We start from the raw sequence: 24800 nt of genomic DNA, 5'->3' as shown, positions 1-24800 counted from the left end.
AAAAACAAACCAACTCTAATATCAATAAGCAAGTGTAGTCATGTATTGACTCCTGAGAAATAGAAATCATTAGTGTAAAACAGTTATTGAAATATTAGTTTGAAATATTCGTAATACACTCAACTAAGTTACAGACAGAAGTGGCTTCATAAGACTGATGGTTTTACTGAGGGTGAGTTGTTGGTCAGACTTTTTTCCACCTCAGCCAACTACAACAGATGTGGTTCTTACACATTAATATATCATGGATCGTAGTTTCAACATACATTACATTATGGAAGTACATGTTGCTGGTAATACTTATACAGCTTTACAGAGATTACCAGATTTTGAATACAGGGCTTTATCTGTAGTGGAGTATGTTCACATTAATGCATTAATATTTTAAAGTGAGGGATCTGGAGAATGCTTCCATACTTAACGTGCTGTATGGTGAGGACAGCCGGCGTAATGAAGATCTAGGGCTTGAATTTAAGAAGCCTTTGCTCAGGTCACTGTGTAAAATCATCACATTTTTGGGGCGCACCGTTACACGGAGAAATTGTTCCCATATTGTTTTCAAGTTATTTTCCTGCTGCATACTTATCTAAACTATATGTTATCCTCAATATAATCATTATCAGGGAATATAACAGCTACAGCAATTTGAAAATAAACCCGATAACATTTTGTTTAAATTAAAAATGCACACATGTATGTCTTTAAGGATATTGACCTGGGAGCAAACTAGTACATAAGTTATTTCCATGTACCTGACGATGCACTGATCACTAACTGCTGTTCAACATTGTAAGGACTTAAGATGCCACTTCAGATATAAAATGATATCTCGACAACTCAAGGATCAACTTTCTGGAGGTCTCCATGACATTAATCACTAACTTTGATGAACATCCCTTAAATCTTTTTGCAATATAACTTTTACTGTAATCAGTGAAGATTTAGGGTTTATCTATGTTGTGTCAGTGAAGCCAATATCTACCACTGCTTAAACAAATAACATTATAGAAAGGGATGGTAATATCAATATAATAGAACTAATGATATATATGTATCTTGAATCTGTTTTGAAAGGTGCTCTATAAATGAAGTAAATGTATCATTGTTCATGTTATTCATAATTTATTGATTACCATTATTTAGGGCCCGAGCACTGACAGGCACTGACAGACGTGAGGCCCTAATGAAATTGTAAGGATTATTATTATTCTGGCAAATGAATTGGCTTTTTGAGGGCTTTAACATGCTCAAAATTCTTACCAAAATTTGCAGAAAGTTAGAAAGTGGTGAAGATTTACCATTAGAGTTTTCAATGGGCGTCGCAAAATGGCTCAACGGTGCCCCCCAAGACCCCCGGAACGTGTTCACATTGACCAATCTTCACAAAAATCGATACACAGGTGTATCATGACCAGACAAACAAAAAAGTCTGTAGGTGCAATTTGAAAAACGCAACAGGAAGCCTGCTATTTTGCCTTTAGTGGCCATTTTGGTCATATTCCACATTTTTACTTAATTATTATTATTATACTATCGGTTATTGCCAAATTCCAGTTTGATGCCGCTGTTAACATATCGTGAATGGTGAGACTACAGCCCCCATAATGCACTGGGCGCGGCTGGTTTCCGGTCCTGCGCCGTCTCTGGAGCGGATTGGAACCCGGAGTCAGGACTGGATAAATGAAGGGTCTCCTGCAGGGAAGGTAAAGGCTTTTCCTCTCACTCCGCGTCGCTTTGCCCCCGGACTCCTCCGCGGTCCTGTGGAGCAGCTGCAGCCGCTTCGCCCGGTCCGCTCCCGGCTTCCTGCCCCCTCGCCACCGCGCTCCGCTGCCCGCTGAACAGCCTCGACTCCGGTTTGGAGGTTTGCGTCTCCGGTCCATCCGCCATGCCGCCTGTTCTTTGTTACAGTGCAGCGAAGCCGCTCAGATCGGAGTTAAAACCCGGCTACACTTTGGGAGCGATTCAAATCCCGGATCCCGTCTCCTGCACGGACTGCGCGCATTAACATGCACACGCTCCAGCTGTGTGGCCCGCGCACCACAAACACACACTGGATGTTGTTGTAACGCGCGGCTTGTGTGGTGACAGCGGCCCGGTGCATTCAGGTGTCCCCGGTTAAACAGGCTCTGAAGTTCACTGAGCTCCAGTCGAAAGTAGTTCCTTCATATCCCTGCACACCTTCACTATCCTGATCCCTTTACGTGAGCACTTATAAAGCAGCTTCTCCTGTGTGTAGGTTCCAGTGATGGCTGAGCAAACACCAGATGAGTTCATCTGTGAGTATGAATCCAACTGTCATTCTGTGTGTGTTTGTGTGTGGGCGTGCGTGCGTGTGAGATTCTGATGTGCACTGCCAAGTACCTGAGGATGTTCACCTTGTGTCCTGTCAATCCTTGTGTACTTCCTCTGCTGGTTGCACTGGTTTGAAAATAGGTTAAATGTTGTTATAGTTTTTTAAAAAACAACAACACGCAGGTGTTCTCAAAACGTAAGTGATTTGGCCTTCCTAGAAGTTTTCTGAAAGAATTAATTTAATTTGGTATGTGTACGTGTGTGTATGTGTGACCTGAAGGCTGTGATGACAGGTGTGATGTGTGTTGACAGGGTGCGAGGAATGTGGCCAGTACCATGACACAGAGTGTCCTGAGCTGGGACCACTGGTGACCGTCCAGGACTCCTTCGTCCTCAGCCGAGCTCGGTGAGTGAGTGGCAGGTCAAAAGTGCAACCAAACTATTGAGATCTCCCATCCATAGAAGATATACAATTCTAAAAATGTCTGGTACTGACATCAGGCCTGCTGGGGTCTCCTCAAACATGATGCTGACCTTGGATCTCCCCCAGGAGGCTGAAAATCAATCGAATTTGATGCTTATAGCTCATATTCACAAATCACAATATGCCTCATAGGGCTAAACAAGGTGCAACATCCTCTGCCGTTAACCCTCAAAAAAAGTTTGAGGAGAAACAATACAAACTAGGAAAAATGTAGAAACTTAAGAGAGAGTCACAAGTGAGGGATCTCTCTTCAAGGATGGACAGAAGTGTAAAAAAGGCTGTGAATAACAGAGCACATCAACAGCAATTAATCAATATAACATTCATAAGAAAAACAGTGTCTTTAATAAATGAAGAGGTTTATCAATGGTTAATGAATTTAAACAAGAAAAAGGACAAGAGATAAAGGAAGCAGTTATGATAATTGTAATGATGGAGGTATTACCAGTATTATAGTATATGTGAGTAGGCATATTGTATATCTAAGCAATCTGGTTGTAATCATAATCCATGATCACGATCCACGAGGTGGCAGCAGACGTGATCCTGGATCTGCAGCGATAAAGCACAAGGACTCCTGGGTAGAAGTTCAGTCTGTCACACGTATTGATGAGAGCTAAATGTGATGAAGAGGGAGAGGAGGGAATACAAAGCCTTTACAAGTGTCATGTTGTTTCACTTTCCAGAGGGATAATGTGAGTGTGTAGCTCTCTAAGTTCCGCCCTACAACTGCTACATTTGTATCTTCAGGAAAATATTTTATTTTGAAATGGTGTAGAAAATACCATGGAGCATGTGTGATCACACCGTGACGTACAACTGAGAAAATTATTTTTGATGTTATTGCCATTTCATAACACACATACTGTCCCGGTCTTGGATCAGGTCATCTCTACCAAACAGCCTGGAGATCAGAGCGGTGGATGACGGGGAGGAGGGCGTGTTCGTCCTGCGGCGCCTGGTCAAGAGAACCCGGTTCGGCCCCTTTGAGGCGAAGAGGGTCCACCACCTGGAGAAGGAAGGAGCGTTTCCTCTGAAGGTGGAGCCTGATGAACCATGAGTTTACTTGTAGAGTGGACACATTTTGTGCCTGTTTTATTTTACGTGAATAGCTGTAATTGCAGTAGCGGATCAAGGGATGGTGCCAATGAGGCACTGAAATCTGATTGGTCCCTAAAGTGCCGCTGTCCTGTCCAAATAAGTAGTCACTTACAATTCTAATCGTAAATGAGACCATTTGTTTTGAGTTTTAGAAAAATGGTGTTCTTCAGAAAAGCTTCAAAAAAACAAAACAAATACTGAATTATTTTTCAAGCACATTTTTCAAAGTTAACAGTAAACAATGAATGACTTTGATGTCCATCTTACTGAATCAGGAGTTGTTCATGGATGTTGGACATATAATTGGCCCCTCTGTGTAAATCCTGGGCCCGTTTGAAGTCCTTGATCCGCGACTGTGTGATTGTTGCTATGTTAACGTCCTCCCTTCCCACAATGCACAGATCTTCCAGAGGGATGGCCTGGTGGTGTGTTTTGACTCCAGCTGTGAAGAAGACTGCAACTGGATGATGCTGGTGCGTCCTGCGGCCGATCACAACCACCAGAACCTGACGGCGTACCAGCAGGACGACGACCTGTACTTCAACACCTCCCAGGTACCTGTGTCCGTCCTGAACCTGAGTCTTTTCCAACAGGAAATGGTTCTGACCTTCCCCTCTGCTGTCTGTTTCCCAGGATGTGCTTCCGGGCACAGAGCTGAGGGTCTGGTACGGAGCTTTCTACGCCAAGAAGTTGGAGAAGCCCGTGCTGAGGCCTCCACTTCAGCCACTTCCACAAGGTATTTGGTGTTACAGCCCCTGTTGTAGATTAGTAAGGGAACAGTGTGAAAAGTATCTTTATAGTTTTTGTCTCCTCTCCTCAGATGTGACGTCTTTATCTGCTAACTCAGAGACCTCAGAGAACAGTGGAGCTCACGTGCCACCAGTGGCTGAAAAGCCCAACACAGGTCAACGTAACATCCATCACTTCAGTCACTGCTCTTAGAAATATTTACTCTTGTTTCTATTACATTTAGTGAAATTCTATCTTTTTCAAGCTTTCTGTTGCAATTGATTGTGTTTCCTCCAAACTGACTCCAATAGGAGTAAAAATCCGACCATCGGCACACCTCACCTGAGGAAATGCTGTGTCAGGGTTTCTCCCTCTGAATCCTCTATTCCCACTGTTTATCACAGGCAACGCGCTGAGTCACCTCGATGAGATGAACACAGTAAATGAGCTCCCAGATGACCAGCACCTGCCCCAAGAAGAGAGCCTGGTGGGCCCTGAAGAGGAGGAGACCCGCCCCCCCGCTGTACATCGGGTCCCCAAGCTGGGCCGCAGAGGAAGGAGAACTAAGGGGCGCAGGCCGGGGGCAGGCAAAAACAAAGGTGAGAGCAAACAGCCAGGTTTGAGGAAACAATTTAGACTTTACAGTTTATTCTTTTGATATATTTTGGACCAGTTTATTAGAAAACGTGTCTGGTGTAATGTTGAGAGACGTTTGAACAGTGGTAAAGGATCTGAAATCAGTAAACAACAGGATTTGAGTCAGCCCATGAAAGAGCAAGCTTCTATAGATCTGGTTTAAACATCCGTCCTGAGTGATCGGAGCTAATTTCAGGTCTGAACGCACCCAGATGCATCAGGAGATTCCATTACTCCTGCATCTTGGGCCGTAAAGGACCGACTTGCAGTGAAAGCTTCACAACTAATCAAGATTATTTTTATGATTCTTAATTTCCGTACATTTATTTGTTTGTAGCCACAATATCAACACTGATCACCACATGTAACTAGTTCTTCCACTCTGGTTAATGTAACACACACAGCTCCTACTTTATTCCCTCTGAGTTGTTCCCTTACTTTCTCTACACCATCACCATCACTCTCAATTTACATGTGTTGTGTATGACATCATTCTGAGCTGAGCAAGTTACAGCAGGCTCAGGCACATTCTGTTGATGCTGGTGAACGGCATTCTGGGAAAATGTTGCAAATCACTGCCTGGAATGGAAGAAGAGGGAGTAGGTTTAGGAACCAAATAGCTGCAAGACTAGTTATGTATCAGCTGCTCTTTGGGTTCAGTGCTAATAATACATGTTGGCATGCTGACACACTAAGCTAAGAATGTGTACATGGTAAACATCATATCACCCGAGGATGACACATCTCTCTTTGCCTGATGTGTGCAGATGTGAAGCCCCCGGTGGAAAGGTCGGAGCCGGTGGCCTCAGGGGCAGCGGCAGAGCGAGCTCCAGAGAGCACAGCTGTGCAGAAGAGACACAAAGTCCGAGAGCACAAGAGGGTGTACCGCTGCTCCCTCTGCAACAAGGTCTTCCAGAACAGCAGCAACCTCAACAGGCACATCCGATCTCATGGTACGTGGAGATCTGAAAACCAAACGTTAGCTTTCGAAAGAGTGTCAAACTTATTTCATTATTTTTCTGCAAAATTACACAATTTAACCTAGTATTTATCCTAGTCAGTTAATGTCAACTTTTAAAATGACATAATTTCCAGTAAACCTTCATTTGAAGATTTATCTACATGCACAATAAGAAATGAAATTGATATACAGTATATGTGAGTCTTTTGGCTCTAAGACACATTGTGATGTAATCATGATTGAAAGGGGGTGTGATTGCATAGTATTGGAAAAAACCCTGGGCACTAGATATTGATGCTGGTTGATGGGACCAACAAAATGTTGTGGATATGATGAGATGAATAACTCAACGAAAGAAAGGAGACTAGATTAAAGTATGACTGCAACAGAATGATTGGCTGATTGAGATGACCAAATCTGATTGGATGACTGTAAACATCCAAAAGCCAGCTGATAAGAAAAGGAGGAGGCGGGAAGAGTAAAAAGATTGTGAATGAATGAGACCTAGTTCATCCGTTCGCCAGAAGCTGACAAGAAAAAATACCCATCAGTCAATGCGCCTCGATGGTGCGCTTAAAATAATTGCAAGTGGATCAGCCATTAAACTATCGAAGCTCACATTATTATTATTATTATACATACATACATATAATATTATATATATTATATGTATGTAATTACTGTTGTAAGTAACGGAATGATTATTTGCATGTCTATATAAGTGGTTAAAATGTAAAAAATGCTCGTAGTAAGCTTAAATTAGCACAGCAGTGTAATTTAATTCAATACACATGCTTCAGCACAGCTTTCATAGATGACACTAGAACAGAAAATATTTTTTTTTACATAATGTCATGATACATCCTGTAAAATCATCAAATAATTTATTTTTTCACAAGTTACATTCATTCAAAAACAATAGATCTAGTAATGGTATCAGTTTTTGTTTCAGAAGGCCATATAATCTGTGTTTTATTTGAACAGCCCTAGTGTAGCGTTATCTTTCCACAGTGGCAGCAACAGGTAGCCGATGTGTTTACGTTACCAGGAGTTTTTGATTGGAAGTCCACTGAACTGACATTCCCCTTTCACTGTGGATCTGAACACAGCTATATTGACAATCAGTGGTTAGTCTAAATAAGATGTTGATTATGTCTCTAATCTTATTGGTTGTCACCAATATTATGTCATGATTATTTAAATCTATATTGGATGTTGATTCAGAGATACCTCATTGTGACTTCTTTATGGGATGTAGTTTTCTGATCAGTATTAGTATTAGATTATCTCTCTAGTCTTTCTATATTTCAGAGATATCTTGGAAAAGGGTATCTTTCAAAACGTTCTTTTGTTTGTTCAGCTCTAAAAGTTTAGAATGTGGAGAGAAACTCCAAAGTAAGTCCTCCATCAAGTGGAGTGAAAATCTCTTCTTTCAAATAAGTTATTTTGTACCTTCTGACACACACACACACACACACGGGCCAAAACCAGACCGTGTCCTAGTTACATGGGTTCCCAGGCTAATAAAAGTTTCTCGGGAGCAAAGTGTTTAAGTGTCTCTCTTGTATGACCCCGCAGGTGATAAACTGTTCAAGTGTGATGAATGTGACAAGTTGTTCAGCCGCAAGGAGAGTCTGAAGCAGCACATCTCTTACAAGCACAGCAAGAACATGGTGAGTGACACGGCAACTTGCCACCTCGAGGGTTTTTACCCCCAGCGCCGGCTAATATCTTCTTTTCATGTGAACCCAACAGCCCGACCAGGATTACAAATACAAATGCAACACGTGTGAGAAATCCTTCCGCCTGGAAAATGCCTTAAAGTTCCACAACTGCAGGACAGGTAGCACAAACTCTAGCATCTGTTGTATTTTTTTTTTTGTTCAAATAAAATCACATCCCTGTTTTTTTGTCACCCATTGAAATTATCACATTGCTACCAGGTCTTATCATGTTAAGTTTTCATGGATGTCATTTCCCTCTGTCTCCAGATGACAAGACATTCCAGTGTGACATCTGCTCGCGGTTCTTCTCCACCAACAGCAACCTCTCCAAGCACAAGAAGAAGCACGGCGAGAAGCTCTACTCCTGTGAGATCTGCAACAAGATGTTCTACCGCAAAGACGTGATGCAGGAGCACCACAGGAGGCACGGTGTGGGTGAGTCACACACGACCAGGGAGCCAGGCCCTAGCACAGGCTACTTCATACGCTGCTTTGTTATCAGGAGAAATTGTTGAAATATTGACTTTGTGTTGAGTTTCATCATGGTCTCAGCACTGTGCAACACGTGGGCCAATCACAGAGGAGCATGGTTACAATACCTAAATAAACATAAAGACACTTCTCCAGGAAAAGATATTGTTTTCTGGATGTTGGGGGGGGCTACATGTGTTCACACAGAGCTGCAGCCTGGGGCAGAGCGTGTGGGATTGTCTTCTACAGTTAATGTGTACAATCTGGATACAAATTAATGAAAATAGTAAGGTGAAGCAATATGATCGCAATTATCCTGTATGCTTTTAGTCATAATTATACTGTGCCTCACATTGCCATGGACACAGATTTAAAAAAACTCAGTAATATCTTGTGTGTGTGGGGGCAGTCAAGTGTCACTTGCATGCAATGTAATGAGATCATAATGGATTTTCAGAACATACAGTATGTGTCCTGCTGCTGTCACAATGCTGCATTTAATGAACTGTAGATTTTCACACAGTGTTAAACAGCTGTGGGCAACATATCCTGACAGAATCAATCATATTATGTTATGAAGCAATGCAGATGGTTTTATCAGTGATCCTGCAAAAACGTCATCAAACATTGATATTTTATACATATTTAAACTGAGGTGTTTGATTAAAAACCCTTTTTGCTTATTGTGGCAGAAAGAGATGTGAATCTGGGGTATCTGTCTACGATCTGTTTTCTGCCATCAGTTTGTTCCACACCCCTGAGCACTGCACCAGTTGTGCCTTCACAAAAGCTAATTCGATACTTATCCCCCTTAATTAGTCTTATTAATACTAATTAAATAAATTCTGGAACTTCTTTGAGAAAAACCTGGGACTGCATATAAAAATACCTAACCAATTTTACTGAAGTAAATGTAGTTGTTACAGACGGGTGTACAGACCGAAATATAGATGTTTTAGTAGCAGAAAGCTTGTCACCATATTTCTTCCATATAAAGCTCTTTGCTTAACCACAACCATTTTACATCTGGACAGGACCAAAGCACCTGAAGAGAGAGGACCTGGAGGCCAATGGGGAAGAAGGGACCAAGTACAGGAAGGAGCCGTCGCCCTGTCCCATCTGTGGCAAGGTGAGCACTCTGCACAGCAGCAGGGATCCATGGTCCCGATGGCAGCAGGTCAACTAACTTCACACAGAGTCCAGGTGACCACAAGTGCAGTGATGTGCGTAAAGTGTGTGCATGTGTGTGTTTGTGTGCTCAGGTGTTCTCCTGCAGGAGCAACATGAACAAGCACCTGCTGACCCACGGCGATAAGAAGTACACCTGTGAGATCTGCGGCCGCAAGTTCTTCCGCGTGGACGTCCTCCGAGATCACATCCACGTTCACTTCAAGGTGAGGCAGTGATCCTGAATCCTGCTGCCAGCTCAGTCTGTAGCTGAACCGTGACCTGCAGGGAAACATGTAACAACGCAGGAGACTGCTCATACTGCTACTTCCTTTGTGCTATGGTAATCAGCATGATGTTACTGATGCATCACATTTTGATGGGATGCCCCTCCTGTCTCATCAGCAGCAGCATCAGCAGCTCTCTATTCAGTCACACGGTGATATTCAACCCAGGGTTTACAGGAGAAAAGAGAGACACTGGTGTAAATTCTGCACAAATGCACAGATAAGAGATAATCTTGTGTGACCTACACCGACTAGATCCTGGATTTGTTTATTTTGTGGTAAATTTTAAATGTTCAGCTTTTCTTTGTTGTTCTGGGCAATTTGTTTTGCTCCATTGAGCAGCTCCTCTGCAGTTAAACTGTACGACACTGATCACAATACTAAGGTGGGAATACCATGCACAGTCTAACAGCTAGACATACATTCTTAGAGACATATGTTGACATTCTGACCAGGTATATTCAAGTCATTTCTACAATATAACAGTACTCCGTACTCATGGGTTTGACCACAACCATCTTTGAACTCTTGACATTCTGTTGCGGTGACAAAGTCTGTCAGACACACACACAGTCGATGTGAACACCTGCCAAAGTACTCCAAACCACTTCTGTTACATGGCTGTGATCACAATTGACCATGATGACACACACACAGAGTGGAAAACTAAGCGGAAAACTATCCCATACAAGCTTGTGTAGCTTGTAAACATTTATACATTACAAGGCATGATAACCAATGCACTGTATAATTCACCCTGCAAGATGAAAATAGTGTTAGATGAGAGCATATATGTGACTGTGGTTTTCCATTAGCACCTTGGATACGTGTTTCATTAAATCACCCAGAGCCCTCAGGATCATAGCTGCCGTTGACTTTAATCATTTTAAAGAGCTGTTTTTTTGTTTTTCAGGACATCGCCTTAATGGACGAGCAGGAGAGGGAAGTCTTCATCAAGAAAATCGGCATCTCGGCAGGAGACAGCGACGACACAGACGAAGAAGATGATGAAGATGAGGACGATCCTGAGCACCACAAGTACAACTGCAAGAAATGTCAGGTAGGTCTCGTCTTGAAAGGCATCTAGATATGTGCAGACTCTTTATCTGAAGCCACTTACTAACACAGTATCAGAGGGTTGGTGTGGAAACACATTTAAAAAATAAAATATTTACTCTTTCACCAGTAATCTTATGGCGACAGGTGTGTAATGGCCTCATCTAAGAGCAGATGATGTAATATAAACTTGCATCATGGAGGCGAACATATCTTTATTTGTGTGTGTGCATCTCTCTAGCTGTCGTTTGCCAAGGGGAGGGAGTACCTGAAGCACATCATGGAGCAGCACAAGGAGAGAGGTTACGGCTGTGGGATCTGCAACCGACGCTTCGCACTGAAAGCCACGTACAACGCTCACCTGGTCATACACCGAGAGCAGCTGCCCGACCCTTCAGTGCAGAAGTAAGACAAGGAAGCAGAGGGAAATCATCCCTCAGCTCACAAGTGCCAGTTGTGTTTGTTAAACTTTGTCGAATCAAGGCTGAAATACTTGATAATGATTGGCAACCAGAATGTCAGCAGAGCTCTGTTCAGTGCTGACTGTACGAAACATTATATATATATAGATATATCAGTGGCGGCTCCGGGAGGGCAACTGTTGCAATGATGGCTAAGGTTTAATGGGTAAATAAACTCAGATAGACATTGTCTCATTGCATTATGTAAAAAAAATTCTGTTCACCTCGCATAGCAATACCACCAGTAACCACAAGACAACTATTGTTCCTGAGGCTACATACTGTACAGTCATTTTGTAGACAGGTCTTCATTCAAATTAATTTGGTTCTAAATGACTGTGGTCAACAGATAAAATGTCATCCATCTGTACCTTTTGAATATGAAGAAACCTGTTTTGCCATTGATAAAATAGGTGACTCATCAGATAACATTTTATATAAGGTTCAGCAAATCAAGAATATTTAATTTGTAGCTCGCTGTGTTATTAAACACAGAAATTAATGTTGGCATCGCCTTCTACTAACTTCAGCTAGCAGTGCAGATCACAAAGTATCCACTAGATGGCAACATAAAACGAGGGTTGTTCCTAAAGGCCGGCGCATGCTTCTGCGTTGTCAGGGGCCCGCGGGCACGCAGCTGTAACACAGGACTCGTTGTCATTCATGGTTTTCCAACCGTTGCGCGGGTTGCCATGCAATTCCCCGCCAGAACACTAGGCGGAGTAATGTTTTTTGTCGAAGTCGGATCTTCTTCGCGTGTGGCACGAAGAAGAGCGATATATTTACATCGCCACGGCGGCTCCTCAGAGTCTTTTTCTGGCGGAAAAATCCGCCGGTTAGTGACGGGTTATACTAGTGGTCCTAGTTTCGGAACTCTTCTGCCAAGTGCTCTTCTATTTGGTCCATATTCGTTCTTCTAAATCTTCCGTGGTTTCCGGGCATGAACCGGAAATGCGACTCCGGAAATGATGTAGTTAGCAGACCAATCACAGCCCTTGCAGGCGGGTGACGCTTGCGGGGCTTTGCCGTCTAGTTAGAAAAATTGGCTGACACACGTAAGGACGTAGGAAGGGGCGTGAGGGGCCCGGCGGGGCTCTTGCGTCTCCGGGCCCGTGAAAACGCAGAAGCATGCGCCGGCCTTTAGGCTTCATACTTTCAGTATGTGTGGACAAGTACTGTACTTCAGATCAGTTTTTAGGAACTTGTACTTTACCTGATAATTTCCTTTTCATGCTACTTTATACTCCTACTGCAACACATCTCAGAGGATTTTTCTTTGGCTATTTAACAACTTACTTGTAACACTTTACACCTTTTTGAGTTCTTATGACAACTGAAGCTTACCACAAGTTCTCTTTCATGTTTGGAAGGGGAGGGTGAGGGGAGGGGTATTAGGCTGCAACATGCAACTTCACCACTAGATGTCACTAAATTCTACACACTGAACCTTTAAGTTAAAAGAAAAGCAAATTAACGAGCTGTCAAATCTTTCCATCCATCCTAAAGGTACATCCACCCATGTGAAATCTGTGGCCGAATCTTCAATAGCATCGGTAACCTGGAACGACACAAGATCATCCACACAGGTGAGCAGCAGTCTGAGATCTCTCTGCACAATGTTCACTTTCCTACGGTAGATATTTGAACAAAGCCATCCTCGTGGTGACCTGTAGCTACTATTGCCATCATTACAATTGATTTAGCCCATATTCACAAATCACAGTTTTTCTCATGGAATTAACAAGGTGTGACTCAACTATCATATTCAACATCTGTATACCTCACAGAGTCCCTGTGAGACTGAGGTTTTTTGCTCAGTTTTCATTCACTGGCTGTGGCTCAGGAGGTTGAACAGGTCGTACACTAACCAGAAGGTTGGCAGTTTGATCCCAGTCTCTCCCATTCTGCCTGTTGAAGTGTCAAGAGGCAAAATACTGAACCCCAAATTGCCCTTTGCAGCTGGGCCTGGTAGTGATGTGTGATAGAGAAATCGCTGCACTGTATGAATGTATGTGACTGGATGGATGTAGTTCATTTTTTCCAGGGACGTAACCCCCATGTTGATGAAACATTCTGTGCCCTAGCATTATTGTAATGAATGAAAAAACCTACCTCTTACTTCTTATTTATATTATAAAACTTATAAACGTCTCCTGAGTTTTAGAACTTCGATACCCTTAATACTCTTGGGGAAGCAAGCAGGTTTTAGAGCATTGGACAAGATGGTGAATATCCCTAGTACGTTTGAAGCTCTCCTGCACAATTTGAGTTACCAACTACCAGTAGTTGTTAGAAGGTGCTAGCAGTCACCAGCGGATGTTGGGGATATAAATTCAGTTCAACGGGTGTTTTGGCCTTTTAATCACAAGAAACCCTCTTCTATGGCAGGCCCCCCCCACAGGTTGATCAGACCAGGGGGTGTGTCCCTGGTATCTTGGGGCCCAGTCGGGATCTTCCCTCCTGATCTAGAGCCTTTGGCTGCAGCGTTCTACTATGTGTGATCTAAAAAGTAATGATGCTTTAGTCAGTGAGGTCGCTCTGGGATACACCCTGATGTTATTTATGCAGCAAATGGCCAAAGTGAAAAAACATTTAATTGAAAGCAAAAGGATATTTTTGATGAATTTTAAAAACAATTTGGACATATATTTTGACAATTATTAAACAAGCAGAGTTACATCTGGACACGCAAGGTAACAAGTTATTGTTGCATATGATGGTTAAATGTACGTGTTTGTGTGATCCTTCAGGGGTAAAGAGCCATGGCTGTGACAAGTGTGACAAATCATTCGCAAGGAAGGACATGCTGAAGGAGCACCTCAGGGTTCATGACGACATCCGGGACTTCCTGTGTGCTGAATGTGGGAAAGGTGAGGTTCTCACTGCTCCATTACACGTCTGTAAACAACAGAATCGTCGTGGAGTAGTGGATGTTTGGTTCCTTGTCATATTGAGGAAATGTTTTCCTCTGCAGGCATGAAGACAAAACACGCTCTGAGGCATCACATGAAGCTTCATAAGGGCATCAAAGAGTATGAGTGTAAGGCGTGTAACCGCAAGTTTGCCCAAAAGGTCAACATGCTGAAACACTACAAGAGACATACGGGTGAGTCAAAATATGTTACAGATTCATGAAAGGTCAAAGGAAATGGAAACTATTGGTTTCTTTGTATCTATATATTCACAGAAAATATATAATGCAACTGAGTGGTCATTGTCGTGCCTGCAGGTGTGAAGGACTTCATGTGTGAGCTGTGTGGGAAGACGTTCAGCGAGAGGACCACTCTAGAAACACACAAGCTCATCCACACAGGCAAGTTACTCATGTAGAATTAGGCCGGTACACACAACTCGGTTACTTGTATAAACCAGCAACAAGCAGTACATGGGAGCCCGTGATTTGATTCTTTAATGTCGCCATGTTCAGAGGCAGAAGTGAATGTGCAGTACATAAAATACAAGACCAGCAGTCAGAAATTAAAGGATGTGTTAACTATAAAACTCTGAATATTGATATGTGGAAGATGGTTTGGTTAGAAACCCGAGAGGGAAAAATTATACACAAAACGAATTCATGTAATTATGTTTCTGTAAAAATCACCAGGAAAGTTAATTAAAACTAAAAACAGCTCAAATTAGCTAAAGATGAAAACTGCAGATAGCTACCTGAAGAATTAAAGAAAAATAATTAAAGATTCATGAAGAATATAAATCTCATTTTAATCAACTGACAGCAATTTGAATTTTAAAAAGATCGATTTTTTTTCTTATCTAATTCAGGCAGCTTAAAGGGATGTTGACATTTGGAAATACAAATATATCAATATTTTTTAATAACTTTATTGCAATGATTCCATTATCATCTTCCATACATCCATTCACTTATGAACACACATGAAGCTACAGCAAATAACCTAGCTTCACACAAAGACTATAACCGGGGGAAACAGACTAAACTTTTAACAGCAACTTAGTTGGTACAAAAACAGTATAAAACAATTTTTAATACACCAGCCTCCGTGTTCCGCACAGAATGTATTTGACAAAATGTTGAACTCCTCCGTCAAGGCAAAAATATGAAGCTTAGTTTATAATTACTTTTACTTTCCATCAGTCAAAATAGTCAAGAGGGGGGGGGATGTGACGCGGGACTGTAACGTCCGCATCTCTTAGGCTGAACACGAAAACAAGTAGTTGTTTCTCCGGAGCCAGGGGTGGGGGGGGGGGGGTGTGTGTGCGCGCGCGCGCTGTCCCGCGCCAAGACAGCGCGCAAACACACACACAGGCCCCGGAGCCCCGCCCCCACTCACTCGCTCAGGTGGCATGTTTTTACTTTTTTTTCACCTCAAACACACATCTGTAAAATTATGTAACTCTTGTGGAAATAACTATGTAGTCATATAGTCAGATACGGACAATAGGCCTGCATCGCCGTGTATAATCAATGCTATGATGTCACCATGTAGTTTTCATTTATATCTTGCTGTAGGCTAATACTAATATGAATACCATTTGTTAAGTGTTCAAAAAGCTGGGCAGGAACAAGCTGGTAAAAAAGGGAACCATACAGATGTTTTATTTATTACTATGATAAATAAATATACCAGTATCGTATCGTATTTGTGGTATCGTACCGTATTTGTGGTATCGTACCGTATTTGTGGTATTGTATCGTATTGGTGGTATCGTATCGAAAGTATCGAGTATCGTGATATTTTGGCAGGTATAGTATCGAAGTCATATTTTGGTATCGTGACAACACTACTCCTGCGCTTTAGCTTATCGCATGAGCCTCCGAACAAAATGATTTTGTCTGTTTTTTATAGAAAAGTGGTATATGCATCAACCTCCCACTGTTAGTGTTTACCTTAGTGAGTTCAGTATGCTGGACTGACCCTACTGACCTCTTTCTACCTGCAGTGGGGAAGACGTGGACGTGTGCGACCTGTGATAAGAAGTACTTGACAGAGTACATGCTGCAGAAACATGTGCACCTGACCCATGAGAAGGTGGAGGCCCAGTCGTGTCACCTCTGCGGGACAAAGGTGTCCACCCGAGCATCCATGAACCGACACCTGCGACGTAAACACCCAGAGGTGAGTCCTGTTAGGACACGGCCCGTGGGTTTGACCTCTCAGGCCTGTGGCTGTTGTCAAATCCTCAAAGCAAACCTGTTCAACTGTTTCCACTGTTTTTCATTTTGCCTCCAGGTGGCGTCGATGAGACTGGATGAGTTTGATGAACTTCAGGAAACGTCGACAATCAATGATTCGTCTATCAGCATTTCTCAGGTGGGAGTTAAATTTGTGGGCTTCTTTCCTGATGCACAAGGAGACTTCAGCATCTTGATCATGGAAAACCCAGTTTATGTTTGACATGAGCTTTTCAGATTAACAGTTTACTTGCTAGGTCTAAAGAATGCACTCACTAGAGCACCTACCTTCACCATGGCTCAACAGTCCCTTAATGAGATCACATTTTAATTAACTAGATTTTTTTTTTAAATCCTGGATCTGCCCATTTGTCAAGATCTGCTCCAAATTGTATTGGGTTCTTCCTTGAATTATGCCCCACCCCTCCACAGAATGTAATGGAAATCAGTAGAGATTTTTTTTTTGCATAATCACAGGAAAACAGAACCTCCTTGGCAGACGTAATAAATTAATGAGATATTTAATATGATGTATGTTTTGCTCCTTATAATTTAATCTCCTTTGTGGAGTACTGTAGTGTTTGAATGTAGACTAAACATAGAACTGACAGAGTCCCTGTTTATTCACAATTGATCTATATATTTATAAATATGAAATTATGAATGCATGCATAGTGTTACTGCCCCCACTGTCTATTATAGCATTACTATGGAACCTTTTGTTATGATGGGCATCCTGTTTGATATGTATGTTTGTAGAGAGACAATGAATAAGATCTCATTTCCATCACACATTTCACTGAATAAACATCATTAATGTTTGAACCTCTTTCCTCAGCCCACTCTGACCCTGGAGAAGGACAGCATGTGTCAGGAAAGGCCCATCCGACATTTCCGACACCCCAAGAAGAAGCAGAGGGTTCAGGTTGAGCCGGAGCTCTCCGAGTCTGATGAGTTTGTCGACTTCACTGAGCCGAGACACGAAACTCTGCCGGAATATAGCACCGTCATCGTTGGTGAAGAAACTGAGACGAGCTCTGCTGTGCAGAGCATCCAGCAGGTACATGTGAAGATTTACTGAAAAAGTTGATGCTTTTTATTTACAATCACATTTCACAACTCTCGTTTTTCTAAAACCAGAACAAATGACTTCATACAAGGCAGGTGGCCTGATTAGAAGTGAAACTAGGGGTAGAAGTTTTTCTTGTTGAAGAGGCAGAAAAAGAAGTTGACTACACACTAAATAAAAATCTAAAGAAGCAAGATTTACATGAGTAGTAAAATATTGCTTTCACACTCTGTGTTACTAATATCTCTTTTTAATAATACATTTTATTTCATGGTGCCTCTCTATACACCCAAGGACACCTGCAAATAGATCATAAATAAACACATGAATAATTTAAATAAAATTAAGCATTCAAGTCGGAATCAATACAATTTGATTAAAAAGTAAAACCAAGGTTTATCCAACTATAATACAAAGTCCCTTAAATGGCTGATAATATAGAACCTGTGAATCTAATAAATTGACAGAACACTTACTTTAAGCTATGTAGAATCATTATAGCAAATGAATGAAACAATCATGATGGTAATTAATGCAGCACATCTGAGGAAATCAGATCAATATATCATTGGAAAATAAATGTGTGGTGACAGTTAAAGTAATGCGATGTAATGTAGGATGAGATGTGAATGTCCCTCATCTTAAAGAGATACTGTCCAGACTGAGCTGGATGGTCGAGTGAGGATGGGAACTTTAGGTGATCAGGTCAATGTCGATGTTAATTTTATTTATATAGCACATTTAAAACAACTTGGTTGACCAAAATGCTCTACAGGTGTAAAATGTACAACAAAGGGACAGGAAAAACGTAATACATCATAGTGCAAGTAATACAAATAAAATACAATTATCAATGTAAAATGAAAGTAAAATATAAGATTTACGATAAGATAAATAAAATCAGCTGCGATTGAACGTATTCAACTCCAGAAGGTCGGCACCCCCTTTTCCCCAATGTTTGGCTGACAGATCCACATGATGTAACCAGTTCAATATCATAGTTAACTTGTTTACATGGACGTACCTCTTGTTTGAGATTAAAAAACAACTTTTAGAGATCATCTAATCCTGGAAAAATGAGACTGATGATTTAAAGACTTAAATGGCACTTACTTATAGCAATTTGTAGTTTTGCTTTATTTTTGAAGAATTTGTTCTTTCTTGATTCTTGTTGTTCTTGGTTTGTACCCTCGGGGTTGAATGCACTTATTGTAAGTCGCTTTGGATAAAAGCGTCAGCTAAATGAAATGTAATGTAATGTAATGTAAAAGACATAGAAACAAATTAAATTGAACAACTATTTTCAGTCAGCAGATGAGATGCTCTTCTTACGTTGTTACTCTAATTGTTTTGCTCCTGTGGTTTCAGGTGGTGGTTCTTACCGACCCCAACACTCAATCAGCCGCCTCCCCCAACAGCTCGGTGGGGCTGACCAACATCACAGTCACGCCCATCACCAGTCAAGCCCCTGCCCAGTTCACCAGCCTGCAGCCTGTAGCTGTGGGTCACCTGACAGCCAGCGACCGGCCCCTCACGCTGGACAACTCCATCCTCACCGTCACCTTCGACACCGTCAGCGGCTCCGCCATGCTCCACAACCGTCCCGCCGAACTCATCCCAGAGACGGTGGGCCCCGGCGGAGGCCCAGCGGCTCAGTCAGTCACCCACTTCATCAACCTCACTACTCTGGTCAACCCCATGGGCCACCAGCTGGAGGCGCCGAATCTGCCCTGGAGGCCTGTACCGGCAGCTGAGGGCAGCCAGGTCAGCCCTGTGATGGAGGGAACTCAGGGGGAGGGTCTGGAGGCCCAGAACCAGGGTCAACAGCCGGGTCGATCCGGCCAGAGCCAGCCGCCCACCCCCCAGCACCAGAGCAGCTCAGCACAGCAGATGTTCGGCTACTGAGCAGAGACTAGAGGTGCCGGTCGCCTCACGCTCACCAACATTGTTATATAGTAGAGAAGATTTTATGACTGAACTGTCACCAGATGCCTCTCCAGCTTCATGGAAGTGAATGAATTTACATTTTTTTCTTTTGTATACTGACAAAACATAGTGGCTGTTATTAACATATTATAAAAAAGATAGAGACGGTACCTTCACCAAGAAAAATGACTCTCCTCTGAAATATTTACATTTCAAACCAAAGCAACATGTTAAATTTTCAAATGCCTTACCAGCCTTTATAAACACGTGCATGTCTTCAAGATGAATCTGCTGCTCGGAAACTGAATCATGAAATGCCCAACGTTACGGTAAAAGGAAAACACCAGGTGATAAGTGATAAATGATGGATGTCATGTTCCCAAAAGTCTTTATTTTTAAATGCTGTAACTAGTTATTGTTAAATTGTCTGGGGAAAAAATACTGGAATCATTTTTGTACTGTACTATTTTTAAACAAAAAAAATACCTCTTTGAAATGGTTCTTGTCGTGTGTATTCATATAAATTCAGGTGAGCATCTGCTTTTCAGCTCCTCAGAACTAGCCCTTCATGACTGCATCACAGTGAGTTCCCCTCAACCAAGGCCCAACAGTCCCCTTAAAGCCAATCAATATGCAGAAACTTCCACACACCAATATATACCCATCCCATCTAATGGACATGGGTAAAAACATAACCTGCTTGTCGTGTTATAGTGACACTGTACGGTGGAAGTAGTTTAGAGAACCCCAAATGCAGGCAATGCAGAAAATAATATCTTATTTGATCACATAGATGGACTCACAGTCTCTGTGGGCGGGTGGGCAGTGAAGAGAACCTCAAAACGTCCAAAACAAAGCTCAGGCTGTAAAACCGGCAGAAACTTAAGAACAGGAACAAATAAAAGAACTGTGTATGGGGATACACCAGGGAACAGGAACAAACAGCAGACCGTGGAGTCTAAATCCACAACGAAAGGCACAGATAACTGGGCACAGGTGAAACGCATTGAGCAGGGGCAATCATTAAAGTGGGAAACCAGAAAAAGACAGGAAGTAAAGAGGTAAGAAACTTAAAAGTAAAACAGAAATAAGGAGCAAAGGAACAGACTTCTAATTTCGTAGGCTAACCCTGTGCCATCTTTTCCGTGATGTCATATTTGCCATGTGCCATAAGAATCTCCATTTCTGTTGCTAAAACCAAAACAGTGAAAATACGATATTTCCAAGCACTTTTACTTAAAAACTTAGATTGTCCTGATATTGTCTGGGTGAAAATCTGAGGTGGTGAACCGTCATTGTGAAATGTGTGTAAGATTAGTCTGTGGTTTCTCAATCACAGTCTGTTATTTTGTTACTTGAATTAAGTTTTTCTTCATTATAAAGTTTGTTCACACAGTGGCAATGAGAAATCAGTGCAACAAGTGTTTTCTTATATCAACTCTCTACCAGGTACTGATGTGGCTTCAGCCCTACTTTGTCACTGAGGATATTGAAAATGGCTGGTGGTTAACATTTTCTTGTATTCTGTCTGTTTTGCATGCACTTCTGCAGGTTTCAAGGCTTTTGTAAAATATAGTTTCATATAAGAAGATTTACGAAAACCCTTGAAAATCAAGCCCCTTCATATATCAAAGAGCTGGTATATCCCCATATTATCCTAATAGATCACTTCGCTCACAAAACACAGGCTCTCTGTCAGAGTGGAGGTAGAGCCTTCAGCTACCAGGCTCTTCTCCTGTGGAACCAGTTCCCAATCTGGTTTGGGAGTCAGACACCATCTCTACATTTAAGGTTAAACTTAAAACATTCCTTTTTGATAAAGCATAGTTAGTTTTGGAAAAGTGAGTCCTGATCCCTTAGTTATGTTCCTTTAGGGCCTGGCTGCTTGGGGAACTCCCATCATGCACTGAGCACTTCTCTCTGTCTCTCTGCCCCCAAATTAATTTATTCATTTATTTATTTTACTACATGTCACTAACTATGTGTATTTTTCCTCCCATATTCTCTCTCTTGCTCTTTGCAGGTATCTCTGACCCAAGAGCTGTCAGATAACAGCTATTATTATTCATATTAATAGCAATGTCAATATTCTTATTAATAATAAGAATAACACAGTTTATTATTATTCGTTTTTTGTTTTATTTTCAGGAAAAATATATAAATTAGAAAATTAATATTTGCCCTCATTTAAAATGAACAGGATTCTATACATTCTTCTACTTTCTCCAGTCGGTCGAGTCGTAGCTGAAGAGTTTTGCTCTCGGGAAACCAACGTCAGGCTCTGCTGCTTCTCAACATGGATCACCTGGTCAGCACCATGAACCTGAAACTGGGACCTGCATTCTGTGCCCAGATCAACTCTCTGAAAGCTGCATGAGCCTTTAACATTCCTACTCAGGACCAGGACGAAGAAAAACACTGCCACGGATTTCTCTCCTGACACCTGCAGCTGTTCCCGGTCAGATTGAAGTCCACTCAGAAAGATGAGCAGTTTGATTCTATTACCTCTGGTCATTCCATCGTAGTGTTTGTAGCTCCTCTTACCCATTTGTTTCTAAATGGTTCCAACACATCTTTGTATCATTTGTAAAACAAGCGATTAACTTAAAAATTTACATTGTTACAAAAAAGATGCTATGACATCTTCAAGGTTTACAATTTTACAATCTTAATGACATGTTAAACAAACTAAATAAACATTATTATACTTTTACCAGCACCATATTTTACCAACATTTATAATTTCAACTCATATTTATGCACATATTTTCCTAAATGCTGTCAAACAGTAATCAAGTTTTATCCATTTCACAGAGCTGGATGCATTAACATGAAACTACCAACAGATGGCGATATAGTCTTGCATCATCACGAACTTTAGTGGCATAAGTACTTCTGAATATTTACCAATTGATTTAGTAAACTAATTGATATGGATGTCCTCATAAGCCCAGTTCATCAAAATAGCATTTGTTATAAAAAACGGTTCACTCAGAACACATACTTAAAACTACATGAGGTCATAGTAATAGTAATTTGAACACTCAGACAAACTATCACATTCTTCATTAACCTGAATGATGGAGAGAACTGAAAACAATGTGAAGGCTTTGCACTGGATCCAGTATGAAATATGAGGCATCATGTACCTGAGTTACTGGCAGCTAACGTACTGTCACAAGCTGAGACTTACTGAAGAACACTCGAAAAACCAAGATATGATCGTAATTAAACATCTCATGATAAATGGACTGATAGTTCATAAGATTATTTATTATTATCAGCATTGTTATCATTATTATTATTATTATTATGACTTATTCACTGTCTTTTTTGTCAGAGCTTGGTCAATACCTTGTGCTCACTGATGCATTACAAAGTATCTCAGGCCTCTAAAGCTCATTTAAATTCCAAACCAAAAAAAGCAATTGTTCACACAGCGGAGGAAAGTGGAAGGTCCTGATTTATTTTCTTGTTTTTAATCAGAGCAGTAAAGCAGATCAATAGAAGCAGATATTACTAACACACTGATTAAAGCACCTTTTTTCATTCTAATGAAGAGCGGGCGTGACCCTACCCCAGAGAATACATTTACACTCTACATGAGGGGAGGACTGTCACCTCGATGGGTTCCACACTGTCTGTCAGCTTCCACCTCAGAGCTGCAGGCTGCAGCCCTCGGGGCACAAACACTCATCCCTGCTGCAGTGACAAAATCCTGCAGGCTGACATGGAGCCAGGTGCCACGCCATCCAATAAGATCCCTGCGTTGTCTCCACAGCGTTCCCGGTGACAAACTATTTATACTTTGACTTCATACCTCGTCCTTCCAGTTTCCTAATTAAATCTGGGGAGCAGGGTGGAGCTGGGCGATGTTATGAGGTCATGATTCATGTGTTATGCTGTTGAAGCAGAGGTAAATAGAGGGTTGTCAGGTGCGTTTCTTCAGAAAGCAAAAGAGAAATAAAAAAAATGATGTTTGTTGTGCCGTGTTGAGACTTGTGCCTTTTGCTCCGTGGAGGAGATGCCCTCAAGCATGTGGGTACCAAGAAGTCACAAATGTAAATATCAGGCTTCATATTATCTGATTCACTTTCTATAAAGTGAGTGTGTGTGTGTGTGTGTGTGTGTTTGGTTGGGGGGGGGGGGGGGGTTGCAGGGCGCAGGTAAATTTAACTGAGTGGCTGAAATATTTCCCTCTTTGTTTTGTGTGCCATCAGTGTTGTGTATCTTTTGTGACTCAGGGAGAATACGTAAAGGAAGTGAACTGTGTTGATGGTATTTCCTTTTTTAAGATTTGGTTTTTATTTGGTAACAGCCACAAAGGGAAACTGTAAAAACACAGAGAGGAACTTTCGCCATGCAGTGTACACACAAATGCACACCATGTACATCCAAATCAAACGGTGAGAAAATAAATAAATGATTAAAAATAATGATTGAATGAAAAAAAAATATATATATATATATATTACTGTGTCAGCGTATTTGGGGTTAGGGGCCATCATGTTATGGAGCATATTTGATATGTTATAATTACAGGATGATGTCCGTCACATAGGGGCTAATGTAGTATTGCATCATTTCATATTTCATATCAGTTTGAGGTATAGTGCTGTCTGAACTCTGTGAATGACGCATTCGAGGGACCAGCCTCATTGTGTTTATGTCTGAGACAAGTCTGGTTTAACCTACATAAATCTGCTTTTTGATGATAAGCGAAAAATAAATCATTAACAGCAGCTACACGGCTCATTGTGCAAGAGACGTGTCCTTGAGCCGAACCTTTATCTGCTGCAGGGCTGTAACTCTGCTCCTGACTCTGAATTTAAACTGTGGTACGTTCTCGATATAAACATTCATCATCGGTAAAGAAACTGCAACTGACTCTGAAAACATATTTTCCTTTAAAACAATTTAGCTACAAAAGGGTACATGCTATTTAAACGATATTTATTTGGATTTTGTAACAATCAGTTTGCTCATTCAAAGTTGAACATTTACACCTTATACAACTACACATCTAAAGAGTCTAAAAGGTCAAACGTAGAGAAAAAAATTTGAAATTCTGGTGGGAATATGAATATATATTTGTGCCTCTACCTTTGGAAATATTATGAAATAATTTAACTAGTTTTACTATGTTTTCCATAAAACATGGTAATATGTTTTAATATATGTGAAGTTTGGTATTTCTTTCATGGTAAAAACGTTTGATTGAACATAGTCAATTTATATTTTTTCCACAGGTATAGGCACAGTCAAGCAGAAGCTTGTGTCTCAT

General features: G+C 41.4%; 1 protein-coding gene across 1 annotated transcript; it reads left to right on the top strand.

Moving 5' to 3' along the window:
• The first annotated feature begins 1604 nt into the window (after nt 1–1604).
• On the top strand, nt 1605–20012 carry prdm15 (PR domain containing 15). Its single transcript, XM_061085991.1, has 24 exons — nt 1605–1703; nt 2237–2276; nt 2605–2698; nt 3662–3815; nt 4279–4431; nt 4511–4613; nt 4698–4781; nt 5011–5205; nt 6010–6195; nt 7782–7876; nt 7959–8046; nt 8195–8362; nt 9433–9527; nt 9661–9792; nt 10766–10912; nt 11150–11313; nt 12876–12955; nt 14120–14239; nt 14344–14475; nt 14599–14682; nt 16290–16465; nt 16580–16660; nt 17360–17581; nt 18959–20012. Exons 1-24 carry the CDS (start codon nt 1605–1607, stop codon nt 19493–19495), a joined length of 3429 nt encoding a protein of 1142 aa, XP_060941974.1. The 3' UTR covers nt 19496–20012.
• Nucleotides 20013–24800: the final 4788 nt, after the last annotated feature.

This window comes from Limanda limanda, chromosome 14, assembly GCF_963576545.1.
Source record: "Limanda limanda chromosome 14, fLimLim1.1, whole genome shotgun sequence".
Classification (NCBI taxonomy): Eukaryota; Metazoa; Chordata; class Actinopteri; order Pleuronectiformes; family Pleuronectidae; genus Limanda; species Limanda limanda.
Note: the sequence above shows the minus strand (reverse complement) of the source record. Positions and strands in the feature narration are given on the sequence as shown.